The sequence below is a fragment of the Cheilinus undulatus genome, linkage group 23, assembly GCF_018320785.1.
Source record: "Cheilinus undulatus linkage group 23, ASM1832078v1, whole genome shotgun sequence".
Taxonomy (NCBI): Eukaryota; Metazoa; Chordata; class Actinopteri; order Labriformes; family Labridae; genus Cheilinus; species Cheilinus undulatus.
The window spans coordinates 10,485,309-10,498,501 of record NC_054887.1 but is presented as its reverse complement, the minus strand read 5'-3'; the positions used below and the strand labels follow the sequence as shown (position 1 = coordinate 10,498,501).

At 40.2% G+C, this 13,193-nt stretch overlaps 1 protein-coding gene across 2 annotated transcripts; it reads right to left on the bottom strand.

The window, feature by feature from the left end:
• Positions 1 to 1,804: 1,804 nt before the first annotated feature.
• e2f7 (E2F transcription factor 7) lies at positions 1,805 to 12,769 on the bottom strand. 2 transcript variants are annotated; one of them, XM_041781141.1, is made up of 14 exons: positions 12,610 to 12,769; positions 11,975 to 12,085; positions 10,536 to 10,838; positions 9,630 to 9,789; positions 9,164 to 9,409; positions 7,645 to 7,800; positions 7,422 to 7,562; positions 7,073 to 7,231; positions 6,664 to 6,748; positions 5,787 to 6,117; positions 5,097 to 5,259; positions 4,524 to 4,915; positions 2,682 to 2,855; positions 1,805 to 2,114 (listed from the first exon to the last, which is right to left on the bottom strand). In XM_041781141.1, the coding sequence occupies exons 2-13, from the start codon at positions 12,074 to 12,076 to the stop codon at positions 2,697 to 2,699; spliced, it is 2,397 nt and encodes a 798-aa protein (XP_041637075.1). In that variant the 5' UTR covers positions 12,077 to 12,085; positions 12,610 to 12,769; the 3' UTR covers positions 1,805 to 2,114; positions 2,682 to 2,696. The 2 variants fall into 2 exon arrangements, with proteins under 2 accessions (XP_041637075.1, XP_041637074.1); XM_041781140.1 differs by having other exon boundaries at positions 1,805 to 2,855.
• Positions 12,770 to 13,193: the final 424 nt, after the last annotated feature.

The window sequence follows — 13,193 nt, the reverse complement described above, 5'->3', positions numbered from 1 at the left end:
TGCCTTGGTAAACATTTAATAATCAATTTGCCATATATTATACCCATATTCTTTTTCCTTTTTTTTTACTTAACTCGAGGATATTCAGTGCTTTGGATTTTTCTTTGTTCATCCCCTGACTTAAAATTATCAGTAACCTTTTCTCTGAGCTGCTTGGAGTGTTCTTTTGTCTTCATGGTGTAATGATAGCCAGGAATACTGATTAACTAGTGACTGGAACTTCCAGACACAGAGGTCTTAATACTACAATCACGTGAGACACATTCACTGCACTCAGGTGATCCCATTTCACTAATTGTAAGACTGCTGTCACCAACTGGCGGGCCCCTTTTGTGGAAAAAAAAAGCCAAATTATATTGACCTTGATTGATTTATAAAATCAATAAAGAGAAAAACATCCAAGTGGGTGAACACTATTTATAGGCACTGTATACTACAGTTTTATTGTAAAAAAAAAAAAAAAAAAAAAAAGTAGGCTAATGCTACTAAGTGCTATTTTTCTGTGGTATGGATAATGGATGGATGACAAAAATATTTATACGTGTTGGTTTAAAATGCCCCCCAAAAATTGAAGCCCATACAAGACAAAGTTTATGAGCATGAAACATCTTTAATAAAAGTTTGTGAAAATTGTACAAAAGAGAACCAGTTTAGACTATAACTACAGAATAGACAGAGTTACAGTGACGGAACGGCTCCAAGTTTGGTCAAAGTTAGACACTAAAACTTGAAGAATCATTATTAAAAAACAGCAACATTCAGCATGTGAAAAGTATAAATGACACTATGAATACAATGTACAAAAACAATTACAGACATGAAACTGTACATTACAAGTCCACTGATCAGAGCGGATTATCTGTGCACCCTTTGGTGTGACGTAGCTGCTGAATGATTACTGTAAAAAGCACCAATATTTTGTCTGGAGAAAAACAAAAAGGCTCATGGCTGGGCTGTTGAAAGAAATCCGTAGATATCCTGAGAAAATCTGCACTCTTCTCTTAACAAAGTGCCTTTACATAAGGCATTTCACCTCAGACTGCACCAGCCAGAAGCTTATAAACTCAACTTATACTTCTGTGACAAATTAAAAGGGAACTATATGTAGTATTTTTGATCGTGAACCATTCATTTTGAGTTGTAAATGACTTAAAATGAAAAGATTTGGAATTGCTGCTATTCATTCAGATGCCAAGGGAAATGGGCTAGAATGGCTGCACATAAATAATTAAAAATAATTATACCTTATTCAAGTATGCTGATTATTTCCCACTGACAGGCCAAGATTGTTACTCAAAATGTCAGAGATGCACCAAATTTAACCCTAAACTTCATGACTTTGCACTGTTAATAAATTGTTGGTTAGGGATCCAAACAATATTCCTACAATTAAAAAAAATAAAAAAAATTAATCACAGCAACATTAGAAAGATTGCTGTTTTATCATTTAAGTATGGTGGCTTTAATAAGAGACACTAAGGGTTGCAAGCCCTTTACAAAGGCAAAAAAAAGGTCTTTTTCCTTAGGTTAAACCAATATCCTGAGCCTGACAGTGATAGAAAAACACTTTTACTTAAAACGTCAGTTGTAATCTGGTACATTTGTTCAAAAAGATTATGTTGAAGCTTTTCCAGCCCCTTTTTACAACTTCAAGCAGAACAATTCAAACCTTTTTTGTCAGAAAAGGTAATTTTAAACCCCAAATTTGTACAAATAAGATAATGCCTGGGCTAAAAATATAGCCTTATCTTTAAAGGGATAAAAATGTTTTTACAGTACTGTGATATCTCCACAAAATCAACATCTAGTCAACAAATATTCAAGTACCTGAGAGCATCATCACATCACCTCTTAGTCTGTAATGGCACTGAAGGGTTTGGTGTTCAACCATTTAGCACAAAAACAAGCTGCATAAGTAACATCTGAGTGGATTAATGCAGCACTGTGCATTAAGAAGTCCAAGAACTGTTCATTGAGATGCCATATTGGCTGTAAACATTTAAGGCTTTAGTGATTTTTTTCCTTTCAGTAATGTCTGGATCAAGTCGAGGAGATGCTCTGCTATCCTCTTCATAAAATCAGTGATCAGCAGCTAATAGATCTTCTATTATACCCTGACAAAGCAACAAAAAAACAAGGGGCAAATTTAACACAGTCACTTCAATATGAGACACATCTTTGTCAAATACTTAGTGCTAAAATGTTCCATTGCAGTACCTGTAATCGACATATATTATCTAAATATAAATAGCAGTTGGGCTATAATACACAAGTGATGGGGGATCAGGTAGCGTGATCAAGTTCAAGAGGGAAATTTAAGGCTGATGTACAAAATACAGCAGTGACCGACTCCCACCACAGGAGGGCACTGTCACATTGGCAATACTGCTTCAGTCATTCACTGTGAAATCTCATGTCCCATAATTGAACCATGAGGCACTTTGAACGGTTCTAACGACAACCGCTAACACAACAAGTATGAAGAAACCCAAAATAAAAGAAGTCTTTGTTCAAAACGGTCTTTTATCTCAGGAAAGATTATTTTAGTCTCGGTAAACTATCTTTAAATTTTAGAATAAATCCCCAATTCATTAATTAACGAGCCAACAGAGCACCAGTGGTTTAAAACCACGCTTTTCACTTTTAGGATGAAGACCTGAGTGTTAAAACAGCTAATGCACCTCCACTCATCGTGTCTAACAGGTTGGAGGAGGGTGACCGACGTCCAATCTCCTCTGAGCTGAGCCTCGTTTTCTAGCAGCTGGAACAGTGCTGGCAACATTTCCCAGAGTTCCCGGGGTCTGGAAGAAGGCCTTGGAAGCAGACGGTGTGGTTTCCTTAGGAGTATGAGGAGTCTGTAAAGAAAGAGGGAGGTTAGAGCATTTACAGTGCCAATAAAAGAATTCACCCCCTTGGATGTTTTACCCTTTTATTGATTTTATAAATCAATCATGGTCAATATGATTTGGCTTTTTTTGACACAAAAAGGAAAAAAAAAAGAAAAGAAAAAACCTCTTGAATGTCAACATGAAAACAGATTTCTAAATGTCAAATAAGTGACTGCATAAATATTCACCCCCTTCAAGTCAGTATTTAGTAGATGCACCCTTGGCTGCAATCACAGCACCGAGTCTGTGTGGATAGGTCTCAATCAGGCATGCACATCTGGTAACTAAAATTTTACTCCATTCTTCTTTGCAAAATTGCTCTAGATTTGTCCAGTTGCATGAAAATCAAGAGCTAACAGCCCTTTTAAGCCTGAATTCTACTGGATTGAGGGCTGGGCTTGGACGGAGCCGTTCCAGAACATTCACCTTGTTGTCTTTAAACCATTTGTAGATTTTGCTGTAAGCTTTGGTGATTGTCTTGTTTGAAAATATTTTTTCCCAAGCTGTAGTTCTCTTGTTGACTGTCCTGCATTGCCATTTACATCAGCCTTCAGGGGCTGGCTGCCGAGAAGCGTCCCCACAGCATGATGCTGCCACCACTGTGCTTCACAGTGGAGATGGTGTGATTGTGGTGATGTAGTGATGTCCAGTGTATGGTGGGTGCCAAACAAAGTGCCTTGGAACTTTCTTCCACTTGACCATGGAGTTTCCCATATGCCTTTTTGCAGACTCTGGCCAAGATTTAATATTAGTTTTCTTCAACAGCGGCCTGGTCTAGGCAGATTTACACATGTTCATTAGTCCTTCCATTTCTTGATGATGGATTTAACTCAATTCCTGGGGACATTCAGTTCCAGTTCAGTTTTTGTGTCTATGCCCTGACTTACACTTTTCAAGAACCTTTTCTCTGAGTTGCCTTGAGTGTTCTTCTCACCTCACAGTGTAATGGTAGCCAGGAATACTGATTAACCAGTAACTGGACCTCCACACACAGGTGTGTCCTTGTACTACAATCACTGAAGACACATTCACTGCACTCACCTAATCCCTATTTCACTATTTGTAAGACTCCTAGCACCTATTGGCTTGACCTCTGTTGAGTTAGGTCAGTCACTTTAAATGGGTTGAATATTTAGAAAGTCATTTATTTTACATTACATACTTTTATTTAATTAACAATGCTTTGTAGGAATCTGGTTTCTCTTTTCGAGTTTGGAAGATGTCAGCTTTCAACCGCATGACAATGAAGACCTCCTTAGCTACCATAGTAACACAGTCAGTCTGTTCACATCGTTTTATAATGCAGCATTAATTTACCATCCATCGCCTAAGCAGGTTGTCTGGAAACGGCTCTGAGTTTGAGAACAGTGACGCTGGCAGACTTTGTTTGGCTTTGCAGAAAGGAACATTAATCCCTATTTAACAACTTAGAGATTAATCAACTTGAACCGCTTTGACAAACAAAAGTGTCTTATTGAGTAAATGGGGAGAGACCTTTGGTAAACTAGACGCTGCCCTTGTTCTTGTATCAAACTGTGTGGCATTTTGTGAGTGCGTGATAGCAGAAAGGTCGTTTTTAATTATCACAGTAGATTATGTTGTCAATAAAGATTTGTGAACAGAGAAAATTCTCACCAGTGGTTCAGGCGTGTTGATGCTGACGCTCTGTCGTGGTCCCGAAGGCGAGTGTGGAGCTCCTGTAGCTGACCTGTACACCCTGCTCTGCTCTGGGGTGGACGGTGACGGAACCGGTGACCTGCCGACTTCTGAAGCTGCTGTGAGGCCGAATGGAGCCGCTCCCACCATGAAGTGAGCAGGTGACATCATAGCAGGGAGGCTAAAGCTCAGTTTGTTGTGGGCATCGGTGCCTTGCTGTTGTAGACCACCAGTCACCAGGGGGTAATGAGGGAGGGCTGCAGAGGGCACCAGGATGTACGGGACAGGTAGGGCGGGAACGCTGCTGGGAGGAAGTGCAAGACCAGCTGGTGTCTGACCAGCAGAGAGGAGAAAGTTGAAGCTGTTTAGACCTGGAAAACATGGGGAAAGAAACTAGAAATTTAGTTTTTTTTAATGGAAAACATTTTTACAGCAATTAAGGAAGCAGATAATCCCACCCTGCACCTTTAACAGCAATTATTCAAGAAAGTAATCCTAACATTAATGGACATTTGGAATAATCATTAGTTGCATGTCTAAGTGTGAACATACCTGCATTGTTGGGTACATAGAGGTAGTGTGACGGCTGGGCCGGCTCATTCCTGCTGCTAGCAGCACTCTCATTGGCTGGCTGCTCTCTGGAGAGACATGCAGGATGATTAGGAGAAGTCCTGGTGCTGCTGTCTGCTGGTTCTCTGTGAGCTTCTGCTCTCATCTGAAAGGAAACCAACACAAAGAAAAACTTACACCTAAGATCATACAAAAACCCCTGGTTTATTTATGCGAGAAAAATACTCAGCACTATTTTAGCTGATATATCTGCACTTATTAACTCCCCTTCTATTAACACTGGACCAAACTTCGGCCAAGTTATTATCTTGATTTGAAGGTCTAATGCCTCTGTCTCTTAATCTTCCTTTCTTACAGACCATGAAAGTGGGACTTTTACCATTACAGCGGTTGTGTGGCCTGACTAATTGCGAAGGTGTTTTAATTTGACAAAGATCTAATAAAATACTAAAATAAGTCTCTAATTACAGCAGGAGTGGGTTACTAAACCAGCCAGTGTGTAGTGTTTCATACTTTCAATTTAATGGTCTGCTCTACACAGAATTATTAACAAGATCTTGTTATTTAGCAGCATATAAGACATATTATAATCAACTGCGTACTGAACCAGAATAACAATGTTCTTAATTGTGATTATGTTATAAACAGAAAGCAAATCAGATACCAGCTTACCTTGTCACAATCCTCTGACACAGACACTCCCTTCTTTTTCACCACCACTTCCTCCTCCTCCTCTTCCCTTTCATTCCTCCGTCTTTTCCTTCCCTCCTCAGACTCCGACCCCGGTGACCTCTGAGTTTCAGTCTGGTCAGACGCTCTATATAGCATGACCACAGAGGGCTGCGACAGGCTGGGCAGGTAGGCCAAACAGTGAGGGGAGGGGGAGTTCGTGAAGAGGTGCTCTGGGTGGAGAGAAGGTGCCAGCATGGTGGGGTGGGAGGTGGACGGAAGTAATGGACTGCTGGTGCAGGTGGGGGTCTCCTGAGCTGGGCTGGGACGGATCCTACGGGGAAATGAGGAAAAAAGCGAGAAATTTAAGTCATGAAGGGAACGGACGCACTAAATACTGCTTTAGCATGTGTCCAAGGTCAGTGGTTCCCAAAATGAGGGATTGAGTGAGAATCAGCTTTTTAATGTGAGCCACAGTAGCTAGCTCCCATTTGAGTACCAGTTTACTTTCTTCTATTCTTCATTATTTAATCCACCTTTAAAAAGCCAAACTGATACCAAATGAAGAACTGTTAATGGGCTAAACAACCGGCTATACTGAGCTGAGACAAATGATCTGGATCTCTTAAAAGAGAGTTTTTTAATCCATTTCTCCATGAATTCTTTTCACTACTTTTGGGACACAAAAGTAGCTCAAGAATTAAGAATGTTTATATTTTTGCACTTTGAACACTTGGTTTAGTCACAAACTGCTCCAAAAACATGGCCTTTTTGGTAGCGTCTTTCGATGCAGAAATCACTTCTTGCCCCCCAACGGGAGTTCTGCAGTATAAAGTCATCTGCAAAGAACCTACAGAGTGTGCTTATGGGGTGTACTTACTCTTTGTTTTCAACACCCTTCCATCTATGCACTGTGTTGTTGGTTGTAGTTTTTATGGAATAATCCACAGGCTGATTTGATAGACCTGCAGAGTGAGGACAGAAAAGAAAGAATTTAAAGATATTCAGCTGTAAAAAGCTGATCTGGAGCCTTTATCTCATATGCACCCCTGTAAATTTCAAGAGAATTTCAGGGCAGCCTGCCCCTGAGATGTTCTGAAGTAGCTTGTTAGCACATGCATCTCACAGTGACAAACCATCACAAATTATCTCTGTTGGAAGAAAAGTGTTTCAGTAGATGTAAAAGAATGGAAGTGACACAAACTGATCCGTGTTTATTCCTCATACTCTATTAAAACTACTTGGTTTGTCTTTGACTTTATAAAAACTGATCATTCAGGCGGTCTTACCTGTAGTGTCTCGCCGTGGACTGCTGGGCGCTGAGCTGACCTGCCGCTGGACGGCCACAGAGGTTGGCGTGATGTTAAAAGAAGCATGGCGTGACATCTTTAAAGTCCTGATGTCCTCCTTTGTTGCTGGTTGTGTGAGCCCAGGCAGTGTTACAGCTGCTGTGTTTAGAATATGAACAGTAGAGTATGATAATTAGATTAGCGCAATGCCATCGAGTTATTTGTTTAACTCTGTATCATAAATACTTAAATGTCAGCATTAATCATTTACCACCAGAGGTCAGTAAAAAGATTAAGCAGCATTAGAACTACATCAGTATGATTGTCAGAGCCTGTCTTTGTTCCTCACCATTGTCAGAGTTTTTAAACTCCACAGGTCCGAGCCACTTGAAGGCCGGCTTCCTGCCCCTCTCGTCTCGTACATGAACCTTCTTTATGAGACCCAGGCTGGTCAGCACATTTGCAATGTCATAAAGTCGTCGCACTTTAGCTGAAGAAAAAGACAAAGTTTAGCTTTGATAACGCAAGAAGAATAAAGATCTTAATAAGCATTCTTGTTGGTGCTTTCTTACTTTTATACTTGCTGTGACTTGATGAGTCCTGGCTCTCCTCGATGAGGATCTTAGCTGCCGTGTCCAAAGTCACAGTTTGAGTTTTAGATACGAGGAATAGCATGACGAACTTCTGGCTCATAATGCGCAGGGATTTGTCCTTCCTGTTTCCACCTGCTACAAATGAGACACACCAGTATGTCACTCTAATGCAATCAAAAAAATAATTTGTTACAGATCTTGGCAGCAAGAAATCTGTATAGCAACTGAAGTTGTCAAAACATTTAGTACCTTGATGATTTTTTTTATACCATTTGCTTTAAATATAGGCTCATGATTTTATGTTAGTGTATGGATCTTTATCAGTCCTCTTGGACCAAAATCCCATCAGGAAGTCCACCAGTTTATCTTGATTTTAAAATAAAGCATTTTTGATGCTGCCAAATGACTTTAACCTCTTGTAACTTTTGCTTACATTATTCCGTGCTCTTCTGCAGTTTCTGGCAAGACAACAGTTTACCACTGAACATGCCACATGCAATCTTTCATCATAGCGCCCCCTACTGCCAGCAGGAAGTGACACAAACCAGCCATTTATTCATTCCTCGTACCCTACTGAACTTGTCAAAGTCAGATTTTTAACTGAAGTCCTTGACATCTGTCCACAACACAAATGTTTTATTAAGGGACACTTCATTGGCAGGAAGTGACACAATCAGGCTATTTCTTTATTCTTCTTTATTGGTCCAAGGACCAATCAAGCTCAGATTTTGATTTAAAAAAAAAGGCCTTAATATTCACCCATGACACTGACATATCTGGTTAAAGGACGCCACACTGCCCATGGTGAGCATTTTTAAATCTAGCTAATTTCACAGGAAGTCGGACTGAAAAATCTGATTTGCTTCAAATTTCACTTGTATGGTCAGGGTCTGCCACTCTACACGTTCAATTAATAATTTTATGGTTTGCCATAGCGCAGCCTACTGTAAGACGCCAGAAGTCGACACCAGCAGCAACTCCTTTAAAATGCATTCCATTTTCTTTGTATTTTACACATTAAATATTGGTTCTGGGTTGACCTTGACATATCAGCATTTTCCTGAATCATATTGCCACTTTGTTTGGTCCACCATCCCTATAGACATCTGGACAAAATACCCTTCCTCTTACCAAAAGGGTGACTTATAGAAATGAACAAAAAAGATTGTTTGCATTGTCATGAGTGCTGTTTTTATCCTGCCACGCTGACATGAAACAACCTGTAAATGAAGCTGTGCTGCACATGTGAGGTAAAATAACTGTGGAGAAAAAGGCTTTGTTTATTCCTCTGATCTAAAGTCTGAAGGGAGGGATTATTTGGCTGAGTTTTAATTTGGTGGCAGCTACATTAAATTTTATATGTGCAGCATTAAACTTAAGACCCTGTCCTAAAGGTGCAATAATAAACTCCAGCTTCTTTATCATTATGGCAAGCAACAGTAAAAGGGTGGAAAAGTGCTTGTAAGCGCTAGTTTTCTGGTTTTGTAGGATCTATTACCGTTTCCAGGGTCTCCCTCTACTCCATCGTCCTCATATCCTGGCCCTGGCCCAGCCCCCCGTGCTTCAGTGGCCAGCTCCATTTGAAGGTGGTAGCCCTGCTGCCGACCCCTCCGCTGCAGGTCCTCCAGCGTGGCCTCGAGCCGCTGACGACCGTACCAGGTGTAGCTGTTCTTAGCGATCCGTCCCACAATCATGAGAGACTCCAGCACGTTGACAATGTCGTAGATCCGTCGCCGCTCCACTCCTGATGGTTTGAATGAGTATGACAAGTTAACTAACTAGACTAGCTCTAAATTGCAGCTGCCATAAACACCAAAGTACTTTTTAAGAAAAAGCTGACACCACTGCAATCACCAAATGTCAGTACCATAAAAACTTTAAATGCACATGAAACAGACAAAAGCAGCCTCTATCATTTTCTCCAGTTTATATCTGGTTAACAACAGCTATTGTGTGGTTCTTACCAAGACTATTCGCCACCTCATCCAGTGAGATCCAGATGGGACTATGTGCAGGAGGATAATCAGGATACAGAGCAAGGAACTTCTGACAGAGCAGACCCAGACTTTTCTGCTTTCTACTTGGCTTCTTGTCAGTGTCGTCTTCCTCCTCTGCAGCCTCAAACTGGAAGGATGGCAGCAGATAAATGATTAGTTTGCTTTGTTTCACGACAACTTTCAGGCATTCTTAAGGAGTAAACAAGGATTCTGGTGCTCCCTTGCTAAATCAGGATCAAGAGATACAGAAAATGTCTCTACTGGTGTTGCTTAGCATTCAAATTAGCACACACATCAAGTCAGCGCTTCAAATGGCTTTTCTGTTACATGTCTTTTAGGGAAAAGATTTTTATGCCTTTAAAAGAAATTATTTGATATGGGTGAGAAAACCTTAAATTGTTAGATTAACCAAATAATCATATCTCAAAAGCACAGGCTCCTTTGGCTTCCACCAACATTTATCATTAAATGGGAACTCATTTATTAAGCATCACTAATTTTTTTTTGTATTTGTATTTTAGAAAGCTCAATATCTTAGAGGTTAAGATGTTAATGTGACTAAAATGATGGCAAGTGTTGAGTGCTGAGCCGTAATGAGTGAAGCCACAGTGCTTCTCTGAAAGATGCCAAAATAACTAAAATATTTTTGCAGTCTAGTTTGAAAAAAAAAAATGAAGAAACAGAATAAATATTTCATAAACTGCAAAAGGAATGTGTTTCACAATGTCTGTTTCATGAAATGTTTTTGTCTTTAAGCATTTTTGTTGTTGACCCTCAGGGCCACCGTACATGCCTCTTTGATTACATCTGACTTCTTTAAATGGTCTCATTTAGCCCTCGGCCTCTTAGCCAGTTGCTAAAAATCTCACACACCTGACAAGAGTCGTCCACCTCTGGGTCCTCCACCACTTCTGGACTCGCAGGCTTCTCCTCGTTCTCGATGGGTCTGAACAGCACCTTCTTCATCTCTCTGTCCCGGATGTCTGGGCTCGCTGCACTGATCAGCATCTTCAGGTTGGCTGTGGGTGTCCACGGCTCGTTCAGCACGCTGTGTTTGATGGGGGTGATGTGGGTCAGGTCAGGCGTTGCTCCTTTTCTGATGATCAGGAAAGTAGGGGCGGGGGACTCTGAAGATTTCAGGGGCGTGGATCTTCTCCTCTCTGTGCAAATGTTTTCCTGTGACAGAGACAGATGTATTTCATGTTTGGTAAAGGTTTTGGACATTTTAAGAAACATTAATGCCATGTTATCTTGTCCAATACTTAAATTCAACCAAAGAGTTTACCACAGGGTACCAAAGATGACCTTTTTTGAAGACATATGCATAGAAGAGGGATGCATCCATCAAAAACTGAAAGCAAAATTTAGCACTCTAGATGTCACAAATACTTTAGTAATATTTTAGTATCAACACACCATTAATACTCTTTATCAGCTGAAATTTTACCCAGGAACTTTGTACATTGTCTATAATTTTTCCTATATAGCTGCTAGCCAACATTACCTGGACTGGGTGGTCCTCTCACTCAGTTTCCATAAGTGTTATGAATGTTGGGATTGTCAAAGTTCAATATATATATATGATATAGATTTCACTGAAATAGTCCTAATATTAAGATTCTTCAGGTTTTTCAACATCAAATTTAAGACTTTTAAAGAGATTTCTCAGTACACTGTACCAGCACTGATTTTTCTGATTTAATGTATTGTGAACAGAACTTCAAGCAGTATAGGGCAAAGATATTCTTGGGTCATTAATGCCCAAATTTCATGATTTCTGACACATTTGATGCCTCTATTATACCAATATACCCTGCAACCCCTTAAGGGATGAGTGGTGAGATTTATCATAACATATTTTCAGGTGGGCTAACCTGATACTACACTGTTCATTTTTAAAAAGGAAAATTAAACTTTTTTTATCCGGTAAGACCTGTCAGAAAACACCAACATATATGCAAAAAAGATGGATTGGGATTGTATGAAGTTGGCTAAAAAATAAAAAGATTATATAAAGACATATCTAAGTCAGAGTGCTATCTAAGATTTAAGACCTGTAACGGAAAAAAAATAAGACTTTCATGGCCTTCAATTTAAAAAGTCTAATTTAAGACTGTTCAAAGATCTGCAGTGACCCTGTGCTTTGGTATCGATACTGGTATTATCTGATTCAAGTGTAATATAGCCTAGACATTTTAAATTGTTGTATCAAGACAACCCTACTCCAATCACCTCTCTCTGGTTACCCTTATTCTTTTAATTATAATACATCAGACCTGGCACACCTTAAATCAGACATTAAACCACCTTACCTTTTGCTCGCTTTGACCACCATCCTCCTCCTCTTCCCTCGGGGGGAAACTTTTTTTCCTGGGGCTTGTGAGATCTTTCAGTGCCAGACATTCAACCTCCATGTGGGAAAACTAGAGTCCAAATAGCAAAGACAGATATGTAATATCATAAACTACTAACATGGCATGTGTTTGTGTGAGTTTAAAGGAGAAGTTGAGGATATTTGTGGGTGGTTACGGTAGAGAAACTTTGGTGAGTGGTCAGCTGAATTTGGCGCAAAGACCATCAGCTAACTAGCCCCTAGCGAGCTAACGCCTACAATATTAAGGGTTAATGTCCCTCCATAGAAACATACTTTATATATTTATCACAGATAACCAACGCTAAAGTATTATTACATACATCATGTTACAGCCAAGTGGATAGCATACAGTCTATGGTGGTAGCTTCGTAATTATCAAGTTAGAAAATGACCCATTACACTGATTACATAATGCATTAACACAATGTGTAGGACAGCCTGTTGAGAGGTAAGACCTTATAGCTGTTTAAGTAATAATGGTTGATTTTGCTTTAATAAGCTACTCAGCTACTAGCTCAGCTGACCAGTATATCAGCTAATAGGAAACACCAGAGAGAAAACAACAATATTTACCTTTTTCTGCAGTTGAATAATTAAATAAATTAAATCTTCCAATGAGGCACCACGTCCAGCTTTACAGACTTGTCAGCGCGTTGTCTCTTCACATAAACATAGCGGCTAGTTTCCCTCTTCAAAATCCCTCCTTAGCCTTTACCTCCACACACCTCTCTGCTCAGTCTCCTGCCCGGTTTAGCGGAAATTCTCGCACTGTCCCGGGGAGACTTCAGTATCACCCGCTCAAGCTTGTTTTCTGGCGCTCTCAGGCATCTGGATGATTCCAGCCAATCAGAACGCACTTGGTTGACTGCGTCATTCTACTCCAGCCAATCAGCGTAAGAGAGCTCGGGTGCGCGCTTTTGCTTCTACCAATGGGCGTGTGTAATGACTACGCCTCCTTGAGTTGTGTTGGCGGGGCAACCGGCGCGCTCTCTCTGAGGCTAATGGGGAGTTTTAAAAATAGGATGCATCACTCTGTTATCTTTTCCGACCACAGAACACGAAAAGTAAACGGAAAGAGCTTCGAAATAAGGTGGAATTTTGCTTTATAAAATATAGAAACATCCATAACTCTACAAAGAAGAGCTCATACTTGATAA

What these genes read in the sequence shown, in the direction of transcription:
- e2f7 (XM_041781140.1), bottom strand. Translation starts at nt 12,076, where the DNA reads ATGGAGGTTGAATGTCTGGCACTGAAAGATCTCACAAGCCCCAGGAAA. An exon ending in AAGTCACAGCAAGTATAAAA is followed by an intron (nt 7,563 to 7,644) that starts GTAAGAAAGCAC and finishes CTTTTTCTTCAG; the next exon opens with CTAAAGTGCGACGACTTTAT. An exon ending in GTTTAAAAACTCTGACAATG is followed by an intron (nt 7,232 to 7,421) that starts GTGAGGAACAAA and finishes TTCTAAACACAG; the next exon opens with CAGCTGTAACACTGCCTGGG.